The 27,129-nt window shown below is 33.8% G+C and overlaps 1 protein-coding gene across 3 annotated transcripts; it reads left to right on the top strand.

The window, feature by feature from the left end:
- On the top strand, positions 1-24,261 carry CKAP2 (cytoskeleton associated protein 2). Of its 3 annotated transcripts, none has more exons than XM_074304808.1 (9): positions 1-162; positions 2,135-2,219; positions 5,409-5,493; positions 5,624-6,513; positions 7,521-7,728; positions 12,924-13,094; positions 16,344-16,413; positions 20,259-20,541; positions 23,407-24,261. In XM_074304808.1, the coding sequence occupies exons 1-9, from the start codon at positions 105-107 to the stop codon at positions 23,666-23,668; spliced, it is 2,112 nt and encodes a 703-aa protein (XP_074160909.1). In that variant the 5' UTR covers positions 1-104; the 3' UTR covers positions 23,669-24,261. The 3 variants fall into 3 exon arrangements, with proteins under 3 accessions (XP_074160909.1, XP_074160912.1, XP_074160911.1); XM_074304810.1 differs by lacking the exon at positions 1-162 and adding an exon at positions 327-388; XM_074304811.1 differs by lacking the exon at positions 2,135-2,219.
- Positions 24,262-27,129: the final 2,868 nt, after the last annotated feature.

Genomic DNA, 27,129 nt, shown 5'->3' with positions numbered 1-27,129 from the left:
GTCGAACGCTGCTGCCTGTCGTCTGCTGGGGTTTAGTCAGACGGAGCTGAGGCGGCGCGAGCTTGCCTTCTGAGGAGACGCGGCCCGAGGCGCCCCCGGCCATCATGAGCGCCCCGCACCTGCAGCTGCCCACCACGCAGCGATCCATGCCGCTGTTCAAAGGTGAAGGTGTCGGGGCCGCGAGGGGAGATGGGGGAGGGGGCCGGAGGCTGGATCGTGGGGCGTAAGATTCGGCAGAAGCCTCGATCTCGGGTGGGCCTGCGGGGGTGTGGAGCGGCAGAGGGCGTTGCTTTCCTCCTCACTTCCGGTGAATCTTTAGATTGGGAGCTTCTTGAGGGCTGAGACGACCCTTTGCTTTTCTTTGTTTCCCAGCTGAAACCAGCACCTGGTGTGTAGTAGGTGCTTAATAAATACTTATTGACTGATTGACTGACTGGTTTGTGATGGGGGGTTCGGGGAGTGGGAGTAGGTCAGTCTGGGGAAGACACTTGGTTCCGGCTGTTCAGAACTGTTTGTGGCGTATGGTCGATTGAACTGGGAAACTGAATGAGGGGTGCATGGGGGCAGGGCTGCCGGGATTCCTAAAGGAGCCCCTCTCTCTCCCCTCTCCCTCCCGTCGTGTGCCCATTGCCTTAATGCATCTGCGCTACAGACCCGGGGAGCCAGCGTGATCACCACCTGCTTTCTGCTGTCTTCTCCACATCAAGGGGGATTCAAACGGGGGTCTGGTCTGCCTACAACCTACGTCCAGATCTGGGGGGGGGGAGGAAGGGCGAGGGGAGAAGGGAAGAGGGGAGACAGCCTACCTTTGAAACAGCATTTTACAACCCTTAAATGTTAGCTATTTTTACTACTATTCGTAGTTATATAAACACTAGTCATTATACTATTTATATATTTATGTCGCTAATTATGTTTACATTATATTAATACTTGTTACTACGTTATGTCATCAATGCTAACTATTCCTTCCTTCATTTATATTATGTAAATCCTAATTATAGTTTCATTCTATAAATGCTCGCCACTGTCCATCATGTAAATGCTAGTTATTTTATTTATATCACAGTAGATGCAAATTTTATTTATGTTATACAAATGCTAGCTCCTCTATAATAAATATTGGCTATAATATGCATGTCGTGAGTGAATTATACTTACATTGGGCAGATACTGGCTATTCTATTTATATCATGTAAATGCAGATTTATGTAAATATGAATTTTTATATAAATGCCAGATTTTTATCATGTAAATGCTAACATTTGTAATTATGTTTTATGTGTTAGCTATTATTTCTCCCTGTTTTGAGGGTAATTGTATTGTTTTGTGGGGTTTATTTCTTGTGCAAATGGATGGTAGGCATTTGAATGTCTCCTACTTCTTAAGTTATTAACTTTGAGCCAGAGCAATGCCATGGAAAGGAATACTCAATGGGTGTTTTAACCCTAGTGGTACTGCTTAATGAGAGGCATGTGAGTAGTAGGGTCTTCTAGGAGAGGGTGCACCTAATTTGAAGTCAGAAAGATCTGGGTTCAAATGTTGTTTCAGAAACTTGCTAGTTGATTGACCCTTTTGTAATTTGTATAGATTGGTTCTCCAAACCCTACCTGAATGAATTGCTGTATTTAAAAATAGATTTTCATTTTATTTCAACCATGCATTCTTCTTTATGATGTATCTGTGTCTCAGTTTTTTTTATCCATAAAGTAAGGGGTTTGGACAGTGGTTCTTTTTTTGATCATGGGTAGAGAATTTTTTTTTTTTTTTTTTTTTTTTTTTTTTTTTTGAGAATCAGCACATTAAAAAGACAGTTGGGAGAATTAATCGTGCCCAGTTGATAGCAAGTTTTGAGTTCCACATAATTAATGACAAGTTCCATACAGTTCATGACATACCTAGCTATTGTGCCCTGGCATATCTTGTAAGAACCACTGGCTTCTAGCCCTAAATCTATGCTGCTGTGATCTTGTTAGATAAAGCAGAATCCATTAATTTCTACTTTCCAGTTATATAGAGGCTTTACTTTGAACAAATATTTCTTTGAAGTACGTTAGTTGAAAGAGCTTTAATTTGTTAGTATATTTGTTGAAATTTCAATGTAGTTGATTTTTCTTTTCCATTTATCTATTAGAACAAAGAAGACAAAAATTAGAGGAATATCTTGCAAGAAAAAAAGCCTTTTCTTCCTTAAATTTACAGGAAAAGCAGAAAACCAGGTAGAGTAAAGCTTATTTGAGTTTTATAACATGTCACTTAAGACAAAGGTATTTCTTTTTTTTTCCCTTTATTAAAGTTTTTTATTTTTCAAAACATGAATGGATAATTCTTCAACATTAATTCTTGCAAAACCTTGTGTTCCAATTTTCTCCCCCTTCCCATACCCACTCCTCTAGATGGCAAGTAGTGCAATATATGTTAAACATGGTAGAAATATATGTTAAATCCAATATATGCATACATATTTATGCAATTATCTTGCACAAGAAAAATCAAATCAAACCAGAAAAAAAATTAAGAAAATAAATGCAAGCAAATAACAACAAAAAAAGTGAGAATGCTATGTTGTAAACCATACTGAGTTCCCACAGTCCTCTCTCTGGGTGTAGATGGTCTCTTCATCACAAGATCACTGGAGCTGGCATCAATTATCTCTTTGTTGAAGAGAGCCACATTCATTAGAATTGATCATCCTATTTTTTGCCATGTATAATGATCTCCTGGTTCTGCTCATTTCACTTAGCATCAGTTCATGTAAGTCTCTCCAGTCTTCTATGAAATCATCCTGCTGATCATTTCTTACAGAACATTAATATTCTATTACATTAATATACCATAACTTATTCAATCATTCCCCAGTTGATGGGCATCCACTCAGTTTCCAGTTCCTTGCCACTATAAAAGGGACTGCCACAAACATTTTTGCACATGTGGGTCTCTTTCCTTCCTTTAAGATCTCTTTGGGATATAAGTCCAATAGAAACACTGCTGGGTCAAAGGATATGCACAGTTTGATAACTCTTTGGGCAGAGTTCCACATTGCAGTTACATCAATAAAGTATGTGTCCCAGTTTTCCCATATCCTTTTCAGTATTTATCATTAGCTTTTCCTGTCATCTTAGCCAATCTGAAAGGTGTATAGTGGTATCTCAGAGTGGTTTTAATTTGCATTTCTCTGATCAATAGTGATTTGGAGTCCTTTTCATATGACTAGAAATAGTTTCAATTTCTTCATCTGAAAATTGTTCATATCCTTTGACCATTTATCAATTGGAGAATGGCTTAAATTCTTAAAAACTTGAGTCGGTTCTCTATTTTGGAAATGAGGCTTTTATCGGAACCTTTGAATGTAAAAATGTTTTCCCAGTTTATTGCTTCCCTTCTAATCTTGTCTGCATTAGTTTTGTTTGTACAAAAACTTTTTAACTTAATATAATCCAAAATATCTATTTTGTGATCAATATCTCTAGTTCTTTGATCACAAATTCCTTCCTCCTCCACAGATCTGAGAGGTAAACTATCCTATGTTCTTCTAATTTGTTTATAATATAATTCTATCTAGATCATGAACCCATTTCGACCTTTTCTAGTATATGGGGTTTGGCATGAGTCAATGTCTAGTTTCTGCCATACTAGTTTCCAATTTTCTTAGCAGTTTTTGTCAAATAGTAAGTTTTTATCCCAAAAGCTGGATCTGTTAAACACTAGATTACTATAGTTATTGGCTATTTTGTCCTGTGATCCTAATCTGTTCCACTTATTGACTACTCTGTTTCTTAGCCATAACCAAATGGTTTTGATAACCACTTCTATATAATACAGTTTTAGATCTGGGTACAGCTAGGTCACCTTCATGGGCATTTTTTTTTTTTTCCCATTAATTCCCTTGAAATTCTTCTAGATTAATTTTGTTATTATTTTTTCTAGATCTGTAAAACAATTTCTTGGGAGTTTGATTGGTATAGTCTAAATAAGTAGATTAATTTAAGTAGTATTATCATCTTCATTATATTCGTTTGACCTATCCAAAAGTACTTGATATTTTTCCAGTTATTTAGATCTGACTTTATTTGTGTGGAAAATGTTTTGTAGTTGTGTTCATATAGTTCCTGATTTTCCCTTGGCAGATAGATTCTCGGATATTTTATACTATGGACAGTTATTTTGAATGGAATTTCTCTGTATCTCTTATAGCTGGACTTTGTTGGTAATATATAAAAATGCTAATGATTTACATGGATTTATTTTGTGTCCTGAAACTTTGCTAAAGCTGTGGATTGTTTCTAGTAGATTTTTAGTCTATTTTCTAGGGTTTTTTATGTATACCATCATATCTGCAAAAAATGATAATTTGGTTTTCTCATTACCTACTCTAATCTCTTTAATCTTTTTCTTCTTTTATTGCCAAAGATAACATTTCTAATATGATATTGAATAGTGATAGTGGACAACCTTTTGTTATCTCTGATCTTATTGGGAATGATTCTAGTTTATCCCCATTACATATGATGCTTGCTGATGGTTTTAAATAGATGATACTGATTATTTTAAGGAAAAATTTTTTAGTGTTATTATTGTGACAGGTGAAAAACCCTGTGAGACTTCATTTTGGAATGATTGATAATCTATTAAATAGACTAGCTAATACTCAATAAAGTGGTGGTCAGTGGTTTTTCTCAGCAAACTAAAGACAAAAACATGGAGAGCCTGAAAGCCTTAATTTTCATTCATTCATTCATTTATTTATTTTTGACAAAGCAATTGGGATTAAGTGACTTGGTCACACAGGTAGGAAGTGGGATTTATTTTTAAAATAAGGTAATAAAGGTGTCATGCCAAAACGTACCAAAACTAAAATTCATGTCAATGTATTTTATTTTTATTTTATTTTTTCCCTGAGGCTGGGGTTAAGTGACTTGCCCAGGGCCACACAGCTAGGAAGTGTTAAGTGTCTGAGACCAGATTTGAACTCTGGTCCTCCTGAATTCAGGGCTGGTGCTCTATCCACTGCACCACCTAGCTGCCCCATATGGACTCTTAACTACTTAAAATTTCCAATGTCAAAGGGAAATTGGAGGCTTTTATTGACTTCAACTGCTTAAAGTCGTCAGTGTATTTTAATATAACTGTTTATATGTAGTTTGAATTTCTTGCGTGAAAACCAGTATGACTTAGCTTTTTTTTTTTTTTAATTAAAGAAATGCTAAAGTATCAGATATTATGATACCTCAAAAGTGTTATCTGTGGTAGTTTCTAAAGAAATATACTTAAAGGAATAGAAGTGATTTATAATTAACTCAGACTTTTTATAAGTGAGAGCTTTTAAAGTATGTGGGGGAGTAAGGAATATGTATATTTAAACAGTTCAAATTCTTAAATTTTTTCCTTTTTCTTTTTCTTTTTTAAAGCAATACTACTAACTGTAATAAAAAAGTAGCTGGAGACTCAATCAAGAAGGTGCCAAAAGCACTAAAGCTTACCAGCACTAAAATGGTAAGTTTAATATTTAAATCCTTTATTTTTAAATTTATATATATTTATAATTTAGTCCTGTGCTTGTTTTTTTTTTCCTCTGAAAGAAATTAATCATAAATTAACTGACTCATCTAATTAACTATTTCAGGATGATAAAGAAAATGTTAATCGTCCTATATGGAGAAAAAATATCCTGACGGTAGAAAGAAATGGCATTCCTTTAAAATCTACCAATACATTAACAAATTCAACTGTAGAAGTTGATGTCTGTTGTTTTCCTGAGAACTGTGATCAAACTATACAAGTGTTACCAAATGAAGAAGACCCTAAAATTCGCTCTGTGTCACTTAGTCAAACCTTTCGCCTTAAAAGAAATAGTAAGGAGAAACAACTAGCTGCAGAGAAGTTGAAGCAAGATGCTACTTTGCCAAAGAAGCCAGTCCTTGGTTCCTATCGTGGTAGAGTTGTCCAGTCTAAAGTTAACTCATTTCGAAAGCCATCAGTGGTTACAGAAGAAGGTTCTATGACAAATAAGACAGCTTCAACTACTATTCCTAAAACTCAGTCTGTAAGCAGAATCGACATATCTGTGAAAGGCGGTAGAACAACATCTATTACTAGTTCCACTAAATCTAATAGTATTGCTTCTTCCCAGAATAAAACAGCCTTTCAATCTTCTCGGAAAAACCAGGTTGATGCTATCCAGAACAAAGAGAAAGAAGCCACTGTTAGAACAGCTGTCAATGTTACTATCCGAAGAGAGCCTCTTAAAAAGAGATTACCTCTCTCAAATCCAGTTCTACCAAATGTCAAGACTAATCTGATTTCTAGTGTAAAAGAAAATGAAGCTTCATCAAAATGTAGAACATCTGTAGCTGTAGCCATTCGTAATTCTGAATCCAAACCTGCCTCAACTTTCAGTAGTAAATTCAGAGAGGATTCCAAAATTGTTGATAAGAGAAGATACACTTTAACAAGACCACCTATCAATACAGGACAAAGAACTACACTAACCAAAGAATCAGCAGAAGAAAGAAGGTAAAAATGAATCACCAAAAAGGCTTACTAAATTATTTTCATAATAGTTTACAAACTGCTTTTTAGTACAGTATAATCTACTAGGCATGTATTTCCTTTTCCATGATTTGCAAATAACTTTAAACTAATCTAGAAAGATGGCCTCTAAAGCAAAGCATATGTTTAGATGTTTTTATGTTAATGCTTTTTTAAAAATAATCTAAATTGAAACTTGGTTCTTTTGGGATGGCCCTTGAGAATAACAGCACCTAAATTTCAAAGCCTGGCTATATACAACTTGAATACCTCTTTATAGTATTGAATCCTTTCCACATTGCCTGCCTTCCTTCCTTCCTTCCTTCCTTCCTTCCTTCCTTCCTTCCTTCCTTCCTTCCTTCCTTCCTTCCTTCCTTCCTTCCTTCCTTCCTTCCTTCCTTCCTTCCTTCCTTCCTTCCTTCCTTCCTTCCTTCCTTCCTTCCTTCCTTCCTTCCTTCCTTCCTTCCTTCCTTCCTTCCTTCCTTCCTTCCTTCCTTCCTTCCTTCCTTCCTTCCTTCCTTCCTTCCTTCCTTCCTTCCTTCCTTCCTTCCTTCCTTCCTTCCTTCCTTCCTTCCTTCCTTCCTTCCTTCCTTCCTTCCTTCCTTCCTTCCTTCCTTCCTTCCTTCCTTCCTTTCCTTCCTTTCCTTCCTTTCCTTCCTTTCCTTCCTTTCCTTCCTTTCCTTCCTTTCCTTCCTTCCTTTCCTTCCTTTCCTTCCTTCCTTTCCTTCCTTTCCTTCCTTCCTTTCCTTCCTTCCTTTCCTTCCTTCCTTCCTTTCCTTCCTTCCTTCCGCATGGTACAGTAGAAATCACTAGCTATATAATCAGAGAACCTAGGTTTGATCCTGACTCTGACACTTAGAATTTGGGTAAATTATTTTACTCCACTGGGCTTTGGTTTCCTCATCTGTAACCATAGGTGACTTAATGTAGACAATCTCTAGGATCTCTTTTAGTTCTATGTCTATGACCTAATATATTTTCTTTCATTGTAGAGCTCGTCTGGTTGAATGGCAAAATGACAAAAGAAGAGTAATTAAAAGACCACCTATATCTGGTGTACCTGCCCCCTCTAAGATGGAATTACCAAAAGAAAAACCAATTGAGTCTTTCTGGACCACCATTGCAGAAGAAGATGAGCAAAGATTATTCACTGATAAAGTTAACAAAATATTTTCTGAATACTTGAACTTAATTAATAAGGTATTTTAGAATTTTAATTTATTTAATTCAGTAGTCTACTTCATTTGTATCACATTAGTCTTGTTTGTCTAAATTTTCAGTCATGTATCATTTTTGAGATTAAAACTCTTGTATAAAAATAATCTTATATTTTTGAGTAAACCAATTTATAGGACAATCAGTTATAGAAATAGAAAAATTAGTCTCATTACTTGAGTGACAAAAATTATTTATCTTACTGGATTTTTATAGATAAATATTTGTGGCAGAATGGTGATGAGATTTTCAAATTCCTTTTTTTTTTTTTTTTTTTTTTGCCACTGATAGTCTTTTATCAAAAATATTTAATAAGCACAAAATCGATAATACTGAGAGAAATTAAAATATTATGTATTAAAAGCACAACCACATCTTTGAAGACCATATAGACCACAAAGCCTGTTTCCCTAGCTCACCAATCTTTGTAATTGAATTCTTTTGAAAAAAAATTTTTTTTTTAAGTATTGATTTTAAATCACCTAGTTTCCCTTAGTGTCTTTTCCCCTTTACCTCCTAGAGCGCTATCTCATGCATCAAAAGTTTTTTTTTTCTTTTTTTTTTTTGCTGAGGCAATTGAGGTTAAATGACTTGCCCAGGGTCACACAGCTAGTTAAGTGTCTGAGGTCAGATTTGAACTCAGGGCCTCCTGACTTCAAAGCTGGTGCTCTTTCTACTGCACCACCTAGCTGCCTCAAAAGTTCCCCCTCCCCCCCAAAAAAAAGAGAAAGAAGAGGAAAAAAATAGGATAACTGATCAATAAAGTTCACTTAAAGACCAAGAAAGTCTGAAAATATTTCCAATATACAACACTTGTAAGCCTTCCACCTCTGGAAAGAGGGTAAATTGGGAATATTTCATATCTTCTTTTGCCTTGCTTTTACTTTATACTTTTGCAACATTCGCTCATAATTTTATTTGTATATTTGTTTCCTATGTTGTAATTAATGTTTACATTGTTTTTGAGCTCTGCTTAATTTACTCAGCATCATTTCATATTGCTATTTCCATGCTTTATTCATATTTCCCCTTTCTTAAAGAATAATATTCCATCTCATTCCTGTGGCACAGGAATCTATAGCCATCTACTTTGTTTCCAAATCTTTGCTATCACAAAAAATACTGCTATAAATATTTTGGCATATATAGGAATTTTTTTCTTCTTAATGGTTTTTTTGGGGTATAAGATACAAATGGAATTTCTGAGTCAAAAGGTAAATACAATTTAGATATTTTATTCGGATAATTTTAAAGTGCTTTCCAAAATGATTGTATTGATTTATTATACAATGTACTAGGATACCTATCTCTGCACAACATTCCACTTTGACTGTTCCCATCTTTTGTCACCTTTGGCCAATTTGCAGAGTGAAGGGTTCCTCAGAGTTGTTTTGATTTGCATTTTTGTTATTAGAGATTTGGAGCATTTATCTCTCATTTGGTTTAGAATAAATCTCATTAACTGTGAGAGATATGTAATCTGCTTCTCTTCCAATTTTTTTTTTTTTTAAGTATGACTTGAAATAGTAAAATGACATACACATTTAAAATTAGTATGGAATATAAGATGTTGGCCTAAGCCTAATTTTTGCCAAAATGTTTCCCAATTTTTCCAGCAGTTTTTATCAAATGGAGTTCTTTTTTAAGAATTGGGCTGTGTGCAATATTTAAGAAGTAAATAATTTCTTCTTTCTAGGAATATTTTTTTCCTAGGCATATTTTTAATACTTCTTTTAAGTTGAACATACAAATTTTTTCATTAATGGGCTTAGATTTGTCAGAAAGGTCACCTTGAGCTCCTTTGCTCTTTGGGACAAATGCCCTTTTTTTCCTACAATTTCTTGTGGGTGCAGAATAGTCTTGTGTTATTAGAATTTTCCTTCTTTGTTTTATGTATGATGGGGATTTTCCTGGTTGCTTGCAGAATTTGTTGTTTGGTAGAATTTAACTATGATGTGTTTTGGAGTTTGTAGTCTTATATTTTCTTATGAAGAAAATACATGGATTCTTTTGATTGACACTGAGTTTTTTTCCTCCCCCAGAATTTTTGGACTTTTTTCTTATATTATTTCTTACATGATGGTGTCAGGTTTTTGACTTGTCATTTTCATTTAGGAAATTTAAATCCTTAAGTTGTTTCTAAACATCTTGTCTTCAAGATCAGTATTTGTATGGAGAGCATACTATTTTTTAATATTATTGCTTTTTGATTCTTCTAAATCGTCCTTTATTTCCATATATTTGCATTCCTAATTAATTATTTTCTTTTATTTCTTTGTAAGACTTGCCTCTATGAACTCAGGTTTTTTCTGTTCTACCAATTATTTCTGTTGCATGGACCATAAATTCTGCTTTCAGAATCATTCAGGAACATTTTAATATGTTTCTTTTCTCTGTTAGGGATCTTCAGGATCCCTCTCCCTCATCAGGTATTAATTCAGTTTTCTTTTGTTTTGAGATATATTTATGAATGCCTGTGCTATTTTACCTGATCTAAAGACCATATTTTCTTCTGTTATTATCATTTTCCTTTTTGGCTTATCTGTTTATGCTCATGCCCATTGAGGTTTTTTTCTCCCTGAGCTCTTAAGTAGTATGAGTCTTTTTTTCTTAATTCCCCCTATTGTTCACTTTCTAACTCTTTCCCTTTTGATGGAAGTTACTATGGGAGCTGGATCTCAAAGCTATTTTAGCTTCTTTATACACTAGATAATTGACATTTCACTAACCTTGATCTTTGCCCCAAGTAATTTCTGGGGGTTTTGAACTAGCCTCACAAGGATGTTGGGCTCTTTCCTACAAGTTTAGTAGGTTTCCACATAATCTTTAGTGTGTTCTGTCTCATTTCTCTTTTTTCCTCAGTTCTCTGATTAAGCTCTAAAGTGATATATCTGCTGTCACAACCTAAGCCAGTTTGACTTTCAGGTTTCTGAGATACTAGAAGAGGTTGGAGACTGTTCACCAGCTGAATTCTTGATAGAATTTGACTGAATGAGTAAGCATCCCATGAGAACATAGGGAAGAAGTCCTACTTACTTTAATTCTTGCTATACTGTAGAACTTTGACCTCTGGCCATATGGAGACACATGTAATAGTTTACATGTTACTTTTTCTTTTAACTTTTATCTTATTTTTAATTGATAACTTTTGTTTTTATATTTCCTTCATTTCCAGAGACAGCTAGGTGGTACAATGAATAGAGCACTGGGCTTGGAATCCGGAAGAGCTAAGTTCAAATTTGGTCTCAGACACTTAATAGCAGTGTAATACTGAACAAATTGCTTAAATTGCCTGCATCAGTTTTCTCAGTTGTGAAATGGATTTAATAATGGCATCTAAATCCCAGGATTGTTTTGAGGCTTAAATAAGAAAATATTTGTAAAATGCTTATTAGTACAGTTACCTGGTACATAACTGATAATAAATGCTTGTTTATTTACTCTCAATTTTCTTTTTCTTCTTTTTTTCCTTCCTCCCTCCATCTTTCCTTTATTTCTTCCGTCAGAGTAAATGTTGTCCATCTCCCCTCCAGTAAACCATGTCTTGTGACAGAGGTATAAAAAGCTGTTCAACAAAGCCAGCCAACATATCAACTGTGCATTATATTCTAAACATGCAGTTTCCCACCTCTACCAAGAAGGGAGGGAGGTATAATTTCTCAGTTCTTCAAGATCTAGTGTGGCCATTTCATACACCTACTTTTTCATAGAAGGATTTGGTAGATCTCATCTTTTCCTACTTTAGTAAAAACGTTTGTACAGTCTTATATTTTTTCTTTGAATGTTAGAATTTTCTTGTAAATCTTTCTAATCCCAGATTATTGTTTTTCCTTTGAGAACTCCTTTTTAACTTATTCCTGCATAATGCTGCTTTTTCTAAAACTTCTGTGGTCCTAGGAAGCTGTATATATATAAATATATATATGTAAATATATATAAAATATATATTTAATAAAATATAAATATATATATAAATATATTTAAATATATAAATTGACTATTTATCTTCTGAATTAAGGTTCTTTACCTTAGTATCACAAGAGATTTTGTACTTTTATTTAACTACATAGGGTCAGGTTAAATTTCAAAACACCAAAATTCTTCTCATTTTTCAAAGTGTTTAAAATTGTTATTGATTAGACTTAGAGATCCATATTGGCACCGTTCTTTTGTTTTAAATTATGAATTGATTGAAAGGGATTTAAAGGAAGAAGCGTAATATGCACATTTTTGCAGTTTCAAAGTAAGTCAAGATATTGGTTCTTTTGGAAGCTAGATAAAGATTTTTCTTTAAAAAGAAGCTAAGATATTAACTTACAACTAAGAGTAGTCCCCACTTTTCTTTTTTGTATATACATGTATTAAAGGAAACTTCACTGAGAAGTACAATTGCAGAAAAACTAGTAGGTGGTTTCTTTTTATGTTGACTTGGTCACCATCTAAAGTATAAAGTAATGACTCTTTATTATTAAGTCTAAATATTAAAATTTTAGGGAAATTTACAGATGGGTTACAGAATATTAAAACTAGAAGGAACTTTGGAAGGAAATCATCCATTTCAAACTTTTAATTTTATAGATGAGAAACCAGTTCTGGACAAATGAAATGCTTCACTCAAAATTATACTGTAAGTGGCAGAGCTAGAACTTGATCCCCACTGAATATTCTACTATACCAACGATTGATGATTAATCACCAAAACTAAGGCTGAAATACTTTTTTTTTTTTTTTTTTGCATTTTTGGGTATGTAGACATGTAATTCTTGAGGAAATTAAAAGCTGTTGTGCAGCAAATCTCAAATTTATAATACTTCAGCTTTATCATTTACTTTTTTCATGGATAAAAAATCAATTACAGGAAAAATTCAACTAGACATTTTACACACATAATTTTTCTGGTCTCATAACAATTATGATAGTTAACTTTTTTTTTTTTTATTCAAGGTTGTTATTCAGACCTTTTCTATCACCTCTTTTTTTGCTCTCTCAGACATTTTGTATTAATAAGCATCTCAACTATTACATAAGAGAAAAAAAGTAAATCATTTCTACGATTATGTCTATCTAGTGTCTTTAAACCCGTGTATATAGTCTAACCATTTATCAGTTGTCCATAATGTTTTAAGCAGGAAAGATAAATATATTGTCATTTATTTTACTTGTGTGTTCTCCAACTTTAGGGATGTGCAAGGGAAGAGGTACTTTTAACACTGGAGGAGCTTATTGTAAAAATTCCAGATGCCAAGAAACTTGTTAAATACTGGGTGTGTCTTGCACGCCTTGAACCAATTACAAGTCCTCTTGAAAATATCATTGCAATATACGAAAAAGCCATTCTTGCAGGGGCTCAGGTAAGAACTACAATTTATTAGTATTTATTATTGTATGATTATCGCAGTTATTCTAGAAACTATTGGTGTAAATTATAGGAAATTAGTTATTTATATGGTTTGGAAAGGATCACAAAAGCTCTGCTGTTAACAATATTGATTTATTTTAGAAAATTATCATCTGTTTCCCAAAGATGATCAGACATTGATGACTGAATTATAAAAGTTACATAAAGCAAGAAGTAATTTGTTAATTTGGAATGAAAATGTAACTGAAAAGTACAGATTGCATATTTGCTTCTCAGGAGGAGATATATATGGGAAACAGAATTGTAACTGGTTTGTATACTGAATCTGAATTTTAAATTAAAATTTTGTGTTCTTAAGGAAATATTTTGCTTTCATGGAAGGAAACTTATTTTGGCAGACTGAACTAGAACAGGTTTGCATAATAAATCTACTTTTTAAAGGAAAAGAAATTCTATGATATAAAGGAAATACTTTGAAGAATAATTCCTCAGACAATAATATTTTGAAAATATTTTCTGAGAAATTACTTTTCAAATAGAAAAATACTTGTCCAGCATGCTTGTTAACTGCTTTAGAGCAGTTTTACTGCCTTTTTCTCTCAATACATTTGCATCCATATGGTGTGGGCAATAAAGTAGCATTGTTTTTTCAAAAATATATTCCATATTCAGATAATTCTCTCATTTTAAACTTTTGTCCAAATTCATCTTTATCATTTCTAATGTACATCCTAGTATATACTATACATAATACTTATAATTGCCATACTCTTTAAAAAAATGAAATTGAGAACATGGTTTGTGGCTTGTATAGTCACTTATATTTAAATGGAAGGTAATTCAGGCCATTTATAAGAATTAACATCACTTCATTCTTCACCCCAAATTCTATTCAAAATAGATCAATTCCTTGAAAAGTCTTTATATGATTAATTTTTGGTTATGAAAAATGGTGCTAATAATCACAAACGCAGAAGAATCAGCTTTACTAAGTATTTTTAGGTTTATTAATCAGAATAAAGTTGTTTATTAATCAGAATAGTGGTTTTCATAATGGTCTCAATATCACTTGACAGTCTTTAAATTTATTGAAGTGCTTTTATTTGTATCAGTCATGTCTGTATTATGAGTTAAAGCATTTTAATATTATTATAAAATTAATATTAACTTGTTGGAACCACTGAAAGGATCTTGATCGGAAAATTCCTCTGTGATGATTGAGACTGGTTCCAATGATCTTGTGATGGAGAGAGCCATCTATACCCAGAGAGGGGACTGTGGGAATTGAGTGTGGTTCACAACACAGCATTTTCATTCTTTTTGTTATTTTTACTTGCATTTTGTTTTCTTTATCACTTTTTTTTCTTTTTTTAACATGTTTAACATATATTGGATTACTTGCCATCTAGGGAAGGCAGTGGGGGAAAGAGGGGAAAAATTTGGAACACAAGATTTTGCAAGGGTGAATGTAGAAAAATTATCCATGCATGTGCTTTGAAAATAAAAGGCTTTGATTAAAAAAAAAAAAAAAAAAAAGGAAATTACTCTGCTACAATTGTTTTTGATTGCTATACTAAATGGGATAAATTTGTCAAGCATCTTTAATAAGTAGAATTGATAGGAAAATGTTTGATAATTCAATTAAAATGAGTATTGTTTTGAAGCATTCTTAAGACAAATTAAGAAGTAAATCAGTGTCTACTCTCTTATAGCCTTCTGAAAAAGTTGGAATCTAAGAAACAATTGGCATCTTTGGAAACATATATTTCAAGTCTTCCACTCCGACATATGAATATAAATGTCCCACAAAAGTTTGTTAATTAAAACTTCTGACTGTATTGCAGTATGTATGATCATAAGCAATTTTCTCCATGGGCTCTTATAGAGCATATTTCCAAAGCTTATCTTCTTATCTTTTCTTGAAGGATTTGGCCAACAACTCTGGTCTTAGCTAATTTAGTTTTCACATATATTTGAATATATCTCTGACTATACATGGCACTCTATTCATACTGGGAAATATGAAACTTTATCAAACATAGACCTTCAAGAAGCATACAATCTAGTGATAGTATTAAGGGAAGAAGGGAAATTTAAACATTTATATAGCAGCTGCTATGTGTCAAGTGCTTTGCTAAGCTTTTTGATCCTTACAATCTTACAAAGTAGTAACATTTACATAACACTTACTCTATGCCAGGCACTATACTAAGCACTTTAAAATTATTCTCTTATTTGGTCCTCACAACAACACTGGGGGATACATATTATTATTATCTGCATTTTACAGTTGAATAAATTGAGGCAAATTAAATGGCTTACACAGGGTTATATAGCTAGTGTCTGAAGGCCAGATTTGAAGTCAGGTCTTTTGACTACAGACTTCATTTTCATAGAGCTTATAGTTCACAAAGTACATTTTCATGGATTGTCTCATTTAAACTTTCTAGTCCTGTGAGAAAGATAGGTTGATAGATGAAGTTATTCTCACTTTACAGATGAGAAAACTGAGGTTCAAATTGGTTAAATGAACTTTCCTTAGTCATATAATATACATAAGTGAAAAATATGAAACGATGCTTGGGTCTTTTGATTGAAAATCAAGTATTCTTTCAGTAATGAAGAAACCTCAGTAATATGGTAGAAATATAAGCATTTAGAGAAGGGAAAGACAGCTAGGTGGCACAATAGATAAAGCGCTATGCTTGTAGTCAGGAATTCCTTAAATTAAATTTGTTCTCAGACACTTACTCTGTACTTGCCTCTTGGCAAGTCACTTTAAAAATAAAACTCTGCCTCAGTAAGGGCATTGACCTGAATGTTAGGCTAAGAATCTAGAACTTGTGCAGAATATATTGAAAAACAGGAGACGAGGGAACCAAATTAATGTTGGATTATTGTTTGTATAATACAAACATGGGGTCATAAAAGCCTTGATTTTAGGATGATAGTAGTAGGATTAGGAAGGAAAATAGTTATGAGATTAAAAACCCAAATGTTCATGTTTATGTATATGTATATATATATATATATATATATATATGTGGAATTATACATATATGTACATAGGAAGGACCCTTATTTCCTATCTTAAATGTTTCTGGGTATGAAAATGTACTCCCTTAATCTTAATGTTTACCATGGTCAACTTGTGGTTGGTCAACTTAGTGTTTTGAGACTAAAAATTTTGTCTCATTCTCTGTTTTTCTTTACTAAGAAGGATTAATTTTGTTTTCTTAAGCCTATGGAAGAAATGCGACACACATTTGCAGACATCTTAACAATGAAGAATCAAGTGACAGCTAATTCTGGTAAATTACAATCTTTTATTTCCCTAAAATAATTTCCTATTTCATTAGTTTTTATTAGAATGGACTTTTGTTTAAGCTTTTAACTTTGTTTTAGTCCTATTCTATTATTCTGCTAGCTAAATTTACAGCATTTTTTTCCTTGATTCCTTGTAAGCAAAAGTGAGCCTCTTTGATGTTTAGTGAATTTATTTTCTAGAAAAACTTACCAGTTAACTGACCAACAGATATTTCTGCTCCAGAGACAGTTTATAGAAGGGATTTTCTAATAAGCAAAAATAGGTAGACATTTGAGCACTTATTTTAGGTTATAAGTCATCATCTGCCTCCTTTGAAATTCCCACGTGAACAGAGGATGGAGTAGCCTTTTACATCAGTGTATATTAGACCAAATGATTTTCCATTTAAAACAGAAGAAAAGAGATGTAGATGTAAGTAATGTTTTCATAAATGGGACTTAATCTGGCCTAGGAAGAAATTTCAGTGATATGTACTTTATTTTTACATATTAAAAGCAAGGTTGCTACTGGTGTGGTGGAATAAATGTCTTAAAAATTTGCTATACTTGTAAGTCATCTGCTTTAGTTAACTAAGTATTTTCAACTTTGCTCTTTATCTTTAATCTCTTTACTAAAGGGAATTTTATGTCCTATCTTTTTCTTCATCAGTATAAATAATGAATCTGAAAATAATTTGGAGGAAAAAAATTGGGAAGTAGTGGAATACAAGAATTACCAGCATTAATAAGACAGCATGGCACTCTAGCCCATTGCAAGTTCAGTATTTTGGCTAAATTAAATATTTAACCTGTATTAATGTTTCACTCCTTCTTTTTGTTAGACAATGTGAAGATTGTGTCTATGTTTTAAAATTTTATGAGGTCTAATCAGTTAGGAAATCCTAGAGCTAGATCATTTAATTCATCTTTTACTTTAGGCAGGAATATAGGCAAATTCAGATAATTTTAATTGGCTTTGCAAAAGCATGATATGAGGAGGAAATGATATTAAAAGGGGCAGTTTATAGGGAACATGTAAGTGGAAAGACTAACAGGTAAAGTGACATTATAGGTTTTATGACTTTATAATGGTGTTTTGATGTTAAGTGGTTATTTTCAAATAATAATTATAGGTAACATTTGTAGATCACTTTCAAGTTGATAAAGTTTTTTACATATTATCTCATTATATTCTCAAAATAACTCTTTAAAGACAGTACTGCTATTTTCCCCATTGTATAGGTGAGTTTTTATTTTCCTTATTTGTATAGGTGAGGAAATGGTTTTAGAAGGTTTCGGTCAGGGCCATACAGCCAATATCGGAGTTCAGATTTGAACCAACATTTTTCTGACTGTTCTATCCTCCACACTAAATCATTTAGGTGACTTGATAACCTCATATGGAATTTGCCAGCTTCTAAGAATAGATTTTCATGTGTCTATTTTTTGATATTTTAGACTCTGGTCTCTAAGATCACTTAGAACTCAAGATTCTATGATTCTTCATTCAGGAAAAGAGATTTTTCAAATTCAGCTATCTATCTTCAAACTATTCTTTTGTTAGCTAAATCAGCTGCTTATAAGCTTGATGGTAATTATCACATGAGTATATTTTTTTCAAATTATTAAATTTTATATGCAAAATAACTTCACTCAGAGAAATCAGTAACATTTTATTTTCATTTAACTCAGAGAACACATTTTCAGATTCAGATTTTGAAGGAAAGAGGGGACATTAGTAAACTGTTCAAAGAAAGTATTAGAAATTTTTTATCCAGCTTGGGCTTCAAAAGGATTTGGGCTTTACAACCTAATATCTTTACCTTATTTCCTTTAATATATCCATTTCAAGGTTTCTGTTGCCAAATAGCAACATCTATCCAGCCTTCTAATTTTTTACTGTTTTGGGGTATATGGTTTATTCTTAACCTTTCAGAAGAAAGAATTATGGGAAAGATCATGAGTTTTGTTTTGAAAAGACTGAGATACTTCAAAGGCATCACCTATAAGGAAGTGGAAATGTGTACTGTAGCTAAAGAAAGAGAGTAAGTCTGGATATATAGATTTGGGAGACAAAAGCAGAGGTAAAAATTAAACAAGTGGGAGCTGATGGAGTCAATAAATGAGACAACAGGAATTATCCACAAGTAGCAAAAAAGGCTGAGAACAAGTAGTCGAGTTAGGAGTAGAATCAAGAGAGAGGAATGTCACCAAAATATGAAACTGAGGATTATTCAAGATAAGAGTATGGCATTCAACCATTCTGGAGAGCAATTTGGAACTATACTCAAAGAGTTATTAAATTCTGCATATCCTTTGATCCAGCAGCATTACTACTGGGCTTATATCCCAAAGAGATTTTAAAGAAGGGAAAGGGACCTGTATGTGCAAGAATGTTTGTGGCAGCCCTCTTTGTAGTGGCCAGAAACTGGAAACTGAGTGGATGCCTATCGATTGGAGAATAGCTGAATAAACTGTGGTATATGAATATTATGGAATATTATTGTTCTGTAAGAAATGACCAACAGGATGATTGCAGAAAGGCCTGGAGAGACTTACATGAACTGATATTGAGTGAAATGAGCAGGACCAGGAGATCATTATATACTTCAATGACAATACTATGTGATGATCAATTCTGATGGACGGAGGTCCTTTCCAACAATGAGATGAACCATATCAGTTCCAATAGAACAGTAATGAATTGAACCAGCTACACCCAACGAAAGAACTCTAGGAGTTGACTATGAACCACTACATAGAATTCCCTATATTTTTTGTCTGCCTACATTTTTTTATTTCCTTCACAGGCTAATTGTATACTGTTACAAAGTCCAATTATTTTTGTACAGCAAAATAACTGTTTAGATGTGTGTGTGTGTGTGTGTGTAGTATTTAACTTATACTTTTTTTTTTTTTTTCCCCCCTGAGACTTGCCCAGGGTCACACAGCTAGGAAGTATTAAGCGTCTGAGACCTGATTTGAACTCAGGTCCTCCTGAATTCAGGGCTGGTGCACTATCCACTGGGCCACCTAGCTGCCCCCTAACTTATACTTTAATATATTTAACATATAGTGGTCAACCTGCCATCTGGGGGAATGGGTGGGGGGAAGGAAGGGAAAAGTTGAAACAAAAGTTTTGCAATTGTCAATGCTGAAAAATTACCTATGCATAAAATTTTTGTAAAAATTAAATAAATTAATTAATAAAAATTAAAGAAAAAGAAAACCTACCCCCCAAAAACAACAACAACAACAAAAAGATAAGAGTATGGTCAACAGCCAATAGGTTGAAAAGAATAAAGATTTTTAAAAGGCCATAATATTTAATAATTAGATCATTTGTAATTTAGGAGACAGGAATTTCATTTGCATATCAGGTTGGGATCCAGATTTCAAAGGGTTAAGAAGTGAGAAGAGATTGAGTAGAAGCAATTTTGTATAGCCAGCTTTTTCCAGGATCTTGACTTGAGAAAAGGAAGAGACATACCAGATAGAATAAATTTTAGAATCTAGCAAGGCTTTTTTCAAAGTGGTAGACATTTAGGTGTGCCTGTAGGAGGAGGGGCTAATTATACATGTACTTATCCTCAGCAAGAAAATGAGTTGCCTCATCATCAGATAGAAAAAGGGGGAGGAGAGAATGAGGGTTGGTATCAAGGAATTTTGAGGTGTAGAGTAGGAGAGAAAGGAGCTGACACTTGATTATGAATAGGATGCTTAGTTGCTAGAATTTGTCCCTTATTTTTGGCTTAAAAATTCAGTCATCTATATGTACGTTTTCTTTAACCAGAAAGCTTTATTGTAACATTGACTAAAAGTTTCTCATTTATAAATGAATTTTCTTCAGGGGAGAATGCTGATGAGGTTTGTTCAACTAATGAAGAAATCAGCAAACTATGTGAAGAAGTTATAAATCAGGGTAAAATCGGTGTAGTTGGGACATCAGCAGTGGAAAATTCAGAATCAAATGATAAAGATCATAAAACAAGGAATGTAAAAATTCAAGTGTTTGAAAAAGAGCAAGAGGATAAAACAGAAGATTCAAACAGTGATTTGGAGACTCCTGACAAGGAAACCAGGGGTTCTTATGTCATTAAATATAATGTATCAACTACCCCATATTTGCAAAGGTAAGTCACAGATTTCCAAAATTCAGTGTATCAAAATTTAGTGTGCAGAAATTTACTTGAAACATTTAGTCCCCAATTTCACACAAGTAATGTAATATAATGCAGAAGTTCCCAAATGTTATTGATTCATCTTTTAATGTCTAAGTAATTTTTTTTATAGCACCCCTAGACCAAAAGAAAAACCTTAATAATTCCATTTGGCGTATGGACCTAAAAGGCCAAAGAAGTGGACCTCCAATTTATAGCTAAGTTAAAAAATAAAATTTGAATTACTGACTATCCAGAGATGACAGATATTTATATAAAATTTCTAAGAAACAAGAAAATTCTAGTAGTTGTTGACATAGCTGAAAGGATAAATACACAAAAATATTTCAAACATTTGAGACTCATCAGAAGAAATGTAACATCTAATGTTAAAAGATGAACTCCTTTGAGCTAGTAGTTATCACACTGTCCATAGATGGACAGATGTATTAGACTATTAATTATTACTGTTTTGCTGGAAAATTTTAAATATCCTAAGGGGCCCCTTTGAATTCAGTGTGGTATTTTGGACTATGCACAGTTTGGGAACCAAGACTGAATGCTTTAAAAAACAAATCAAACGTACCTCTAATGAAATTCACTGAACTTTAACTCGGTTTAAAACATATTTTCTTCCTCAGAGGTGTTAAACAACATAACTCTCCACATTGACTGACAATGGGCAACTCTTGTGCATCCTGTACTAGGTTAAAATGTAATAGGCAAATAGTTAACTAAATAAAAATATAATACCTCCAGATAGCTCCTACTCTGTACTCTGTACTAGCCTGTCAGGACTAAAATTACACATAGAGATAAGATATGGTTTTCTAAGTCAAGATGTAGCCTGCAGAAATCCTTGTGTATAGTTTAGTGGCCTTATTTCTGTTTGAATTTGACACTACTGATTTAGCTAGTCTTTTAAAAGATTTTGAAATCCAAAATGTTGGGATTGTTAGGAGAATAATTTCTAAATTAAATAGTGTATCATTTTGTGACCCTTACCCTTGAAAACCTCTACCTTTGAAGACCCTTACCCAAAATGACTACTCAGAGCACTCAAAATAGAAAGCAGAAAGGTCATTTATTATACCTCCAGAGGATGAGCCCTTCTATCATAAGATAAGAGAAAACTCTGGTAGGAGGACTAAAGAAGTAGTAAAGATACACAGCTTTTATACAAGAGATTACATCACAAATAAGAGAATATTGAGAAGGGGAGAGTGAGGCATCTAATTGGTTGTTGCTATCTGGAGAGATTAGAATGTAAGGTTTCTGTTTCCCCGAAATCACCTGATTTCTAGGAAACAGAAAACCAGGTCTTCAGGCTTCAGATATAGCTGGCCCAAGGCTCAAGTACATATGGGCCTGCACATACTATACAGGTCATAGGGGAAACACAGAAATAATGAAAATAAAATACAGAAAAAGAATTCACATTCATAAGTTCTTCACCTTATCTCTATTCCACACAATTTCGAGTTTTCTGCTTGAGTGTTTGTCCTGTTTAGTTTTTTTTTCCCCCCTTCTCTAAACTTCCCCACTACCAAAAGAAAATTTTTTCAGGTCATTTTACTTCATTGTGATGTTGATGAAACTTTTGTTTCTGAAAATACATTTATGTTAGTGCAGCATCATCTCTAGTATGACGGGAAGCATGGTGTAGTGAATAGAAAACTGGTTTTACAACCAGGAAACTCTGGGTTCCAGTCCTCCCTCTGACACAAACTAGCTCTGGGCAAGTCCTAGCCTCTCAGTGACCTGGAGCAGTAAGGTCAAACTAAACTAGAAATGGTGGTTACTAAACTTCCTAAGGATCACTGAAGGCCACATAATGAATTAGAAAACCATATGAATAACACTGCTTTATTTTTATTTATCTTGTTATATATATCCCAGTTACATTTTAATTTGATTTGGTTTACACTCAGGAGTGTTATGACTACATTTGATATATTGGAAACATCTAGATTGGCTAAGATGTAAACTGAAGAGCTGTCCTCACTAGAAGCTCCCTACCCAGGGTCAAGTTTAAAAAACAAAATAAAACAAAAAAAAAGGTCTCAAATATTCAAATGGATTTATGAGTTCATCGATTTGTAGATTCCCTTCAGCAGTCTGCCTATTCTCTTTGACTCTTGCCTTGTGTCTTCCCATAAATTCATCACAAGGTATTAATCAAGTATTCTGGAGGCCCTCATTAACACTGTAATTGTATCAATGGGAGCATTCTACCACTTCCCCTGTCATATTTTCTTGTTGTTAACCTCCCATCATACATTTTTAAAATAACATGTTATCAACAAGTCTTATCTATGTAACACTTTTAGTTGAAAATTCTTTTTTTTTTCCCAACAAACAATAATGGTATTAGTTCCCCCTTGTACAGCATGTACATATATGATATTATTTATGATATATGATATTGTTTAAACTTTTAGTTGAAAATTCTTTAAGTAATTGGGCTTCCTATATATCAGATGTTCCTAATTTTGTGGCAGGAAACAACACAATGATGAACTCTGTTAATTGAAATGAAAATATATAGACTATAAGGTAGAAAGAAAGATCAAAAAGAAATTTTTTTAAAGAAATAATTTTTAATCCTCTAATTTGACATTATAGCTTTGAGTTAAGAGAGTAAGAGGGGAAACAGCTTGTGTTTGAATGTTAAATAAGGTATGAGTTTTAATTTCTCCTTTTTGAGATTAGCAAATAGTTATACTAATGTTCTTTTAATGCTACTTGAAGATGAACTGCCTCCTAAATCTTAGCACTTAAAAAAGGGTAATATAGTTTGATATGAAACTTTAGGAATAACTTTGTGTTCTCCTTTAGTGTGAAAAAGAAGATGAATGTTGATGAAAATAGTTCTTCATTTAAGGACTTGAAATTTCTGACACCAGTGAGACGTTCTCGACGTCTTCAGGAGAAGATTTGTAAATTACCAGATATGTTAAAAGACCATTATCCCTGTGTTTCATCATTGGAACAGTTAGCAGAGCTGGGAAGTGAATCAAGCGCTTACATATGCCGTCCAAACACTGCACTTTTTGCAAGTTCTCTTGACGAAGAAACAAAAGAAACAGAAGAAAAATGAAGCATTAACAAGAGAATTAGAAAATTTATCTGCTGATTGTGTTTCATATTTCACATTTCCCACAGATATGTAGAATATTACTTAAGTTATTACTACAGTGAAAATATAATTGATAAGGTACTTTATATAGCACAATTTGACTTTTATAGATTAGTAAAAGATTTATTCTTACTTTCAAAAAGTAACAAATTAGAAACTGCTCTTTGAAACAAGACTATTATGCATTTTATATTTCTTAATTACATTGTTTTGAGCAAGAAGAATCTCAGTTCAATTAATTAAAGAATAACAAAGCTATTACTTATACCTATATTTTTTTGTGACTATTTAAATGTATACAATCTAAACAAAAGAACAGTGTTGGAAAAGAAACTTTTTCTACAAATGTGTATGCTAACGTGATATTTTTTTTTTTCTCATTAGAGGAAATGTATTCTAATTTAGTAAGATTTAAATAATTTAACTGGGATTTTTGGAGTAGAATCTACATTCATTTAACACTAGTCTTCCAAATATTTCTCAGTATTTAACAACTAAAACTGAAATTTTGTTGAGCTTTTTTAAGATAAAAATTGCATTAAAAATTTTATCATGAATAACTTTTACGAATGTGACCCTTTGTTACACATATTTAAAGTTTGCTTTTTCTATGTTAAGAAAATCTGTAGGATCTGTTTAATCTAACATTGGGGAATATTATGGATAAGTAAATTTCTCAGGTAAAGTTTTAGCACAGCCATAGAATTGGTAAAGACTTAACAGATCATTTAATCCATCCTTACCCATAATCAAGTTGCTGAAATACCCTTTTTTTTCTGTTTGTTTTTTGTTTAGCTCCTACAATATACTAAACAGAATACTAAATACTAGGGATAAAAGAAAAAGCAAAAACAGCTCCTGTACAATTTTAAAGGAAGAGGTGGTGTGTGTGTGTGTGTGTGCGTGTGCGTGCGTGCGCACGCACATGCAGAATTAGATGGAAGGTAATCTTAGGCTCTAATCTTAAGTGACAAGGACCTATCATCAAGGCCCCTTTCCCCTGCCGTTTTTCTTTTTGTTTTTTTTTTGTTTTGATAGGTTTGTTATAATGGCCTTTAATATACCTCCCTATAATTTCTGCCTGGTAACTGATTCTGCCCTCTACAGTCCAGTAGAATAAATCTAATTGTTCTCATTGCTTTCCATTTCACTGCTAAAATTCTATAAAGGATAATAGAGAGTATTGTTTCCATTCATATTTCTTTATTCTTTTACTATTTAGTCTTTTGGTCCCACTACTTCACTGAAACTATTAACACAAGACCACCAATTGACCCTTAATTGCTAAATATAATTAATGGCCTTTTCTCAGTCTTTATTGTTCTTAGTGCTTCTGTATGATACTTTTTTTTCCCCCCTGAGGCTGGGGTTAAGTGACTTGCCCAGGGTCACACAGCTAGGAAGTGATCACATTTGAACTCTGGTCCTCCTGAATTCAGGGCTGGTGCTCTATTCACTGTGCTACCTAGCTGCCCCAATGATACTTTTGACCAGACTTCCAAGTCATGTGCTCATGTAATTAACGAGATAGAGGACCCTTCTGATATTTGCAATCAAGGATGAAATATAATGAGCCAAGGAGAGTATAAGAAATAAAAAACATTACTAAAGATTTTAGGAGGAAGAAAATTCGAATAAAACCTTGAAACAAATAGATAATATAATAAGGAACATAATAACAGAAGGGAAGGGACTCCCAGCACACCTGAATAAATTTGAACATTTCTTAATAAATATTGCGAGACAGAAAAATGTGACTGCGTTAGTACCCTGGATATCTTAGAATCAGCCAGAGTCAGGATAAGCAAAAGTCTTTATTCTTGGTCTTTTAGGGTTGCAATCAGGGGAATAGATCTAGGAATCTCCACACCTTTCTCTCCATTGCCAAAGAAAAATCCTGCTTGTCCTACTCTACCCTCTGTTCTTTCTCCCCTTCTCTGTCCACACCCACAGGTCAAGCCAGCACAGAGTTGAGTAGGGTCATCCTCCAAGGATGTTAATAGAGTATTGTCCAATTGGTAATTAGCCTCAAGTGCTAGGTTATAACAATGAAGTGTATCTGCTCAGTTCTAGCCCTTTACATCTCCTGCTTTCTTTTGTTTTAGAGCACTGGTGGTCATGCCATCCCTGACTTCTCAGGAAGGGAGATGAAAAGCACCAAAAAGAAGTGGGGATTGCTAGCAGGTTTCTGGGCTGAAGGGTCTTTTTAGAGACAGGTATGCACAAACCCATCAGCATGGGAGGTATTACACAAGCACATAGCAATAACACACAGGCTATTAGTGATGACTTTCCCCACAGCCAGTGCAGGCTCAATGTGGTGTAACAAACATGAATTGAACATGCAAGTAGTGATATAACAAAGAATATAAATCAACAGTCTTGTAAAAGATTTCCAGAAGTCCTAGAAGGAGGGTATGTAAACATCAGTCACACATATGCCTTCTTTAGCAGCCAAGATATAGTCCAAAACCAATCTATTGTCCATTGCTTCACGTGTCAGGGAATCCAATCCCCACAAGTTTTTGAAGTCCTGCTGTTTTTTATGTCTCAGAGAATCCAATGATTCCTGAGGATTTTGAAGTCCAACAATTTTTGATGTCCATGAGTCAAACGCCATAACTGCCAGGCTCTTTCAGTGGTGGGCACAGTCAGCAACAGAACCACCCGATGTTTCTTGGGTCTTCTCCTTCGTTTCAAACATCTGCTCTGTCTCCGATGGACAAGGTGAATACAGCTCGTTGGCACCCATCTGATTACTTCTCCATCTGTAGAGATACATGCAAACCCTCTCCCCCAAGCAGTTAACCTATCTGGTTCCTTCCATTCACCACTTTCTGGGTTTCTTCACATGACCTGGCTATCATCTAAAGACAGTGGAGCTGCTCATACTGGACAGTGTCCTTCCAGTGGGTTATAAAACCTGTCTGCCAGAGCCAGTGCATCTTTGTCAAAAATTAAAAAGTTAATGGTATAGAGAACTAAATTTAGAAGTTCTCTAGTGTTACCCATGGCTCCCCTTTTGTTTTTGGAGGAGTGTCTTAATGTTTCTGTTTCTCCTCTCTACTATTGCCTGTTCTTGAGGATTAAAAGGTATGCCAGTGGTATGTAAAATCTTCTACTATGTACAAAAGTGTGCAAAATGTTTAGAAGTATATGCAGGTCCATTGTTTTTATTTTATTGCTTGTGGCACACCCATAATCGCAAATACTTGTATATTCAGTAACCACTCAGGCTGTCTCTTTTGCTGCTGGTATTGCAAAAGTGAATCCTGAAAAGGTGTCTATCACAACATGGATGAAAGACAGATGACCAAAAGATTTATAATGGGTCACATCCGTTTGCCAAATTTCATTGGGTCTCAAACCACTAGGGTTCTTCCCTGGAGCATGGAAAGCTGGACAGACTTTTACTATGCAGC

Source organism: Sminthopsis crassicaudata, chromosome 3 (assembly GCF_048593235.1).
Source record: "Sminthopsis crassicaudata isolate SCR6 chromosome 3, ASM4859323v1, whole genome shotgun sequence".
In the NCBI taxonomy this organism is placed as follows: domain Eukaryota; kingdom Metazoa; phylum Chordata; class Mammalia; order Dasyuromorphia; family Dasyuridae; genus Sminthopsis; species Sminthopsis crassicaudata.
The sequence above is the reverse complement of the archived record's forward strand: the minus strand, read 5'-3'. Positions and strand labels throughout refer to the sequence as shown.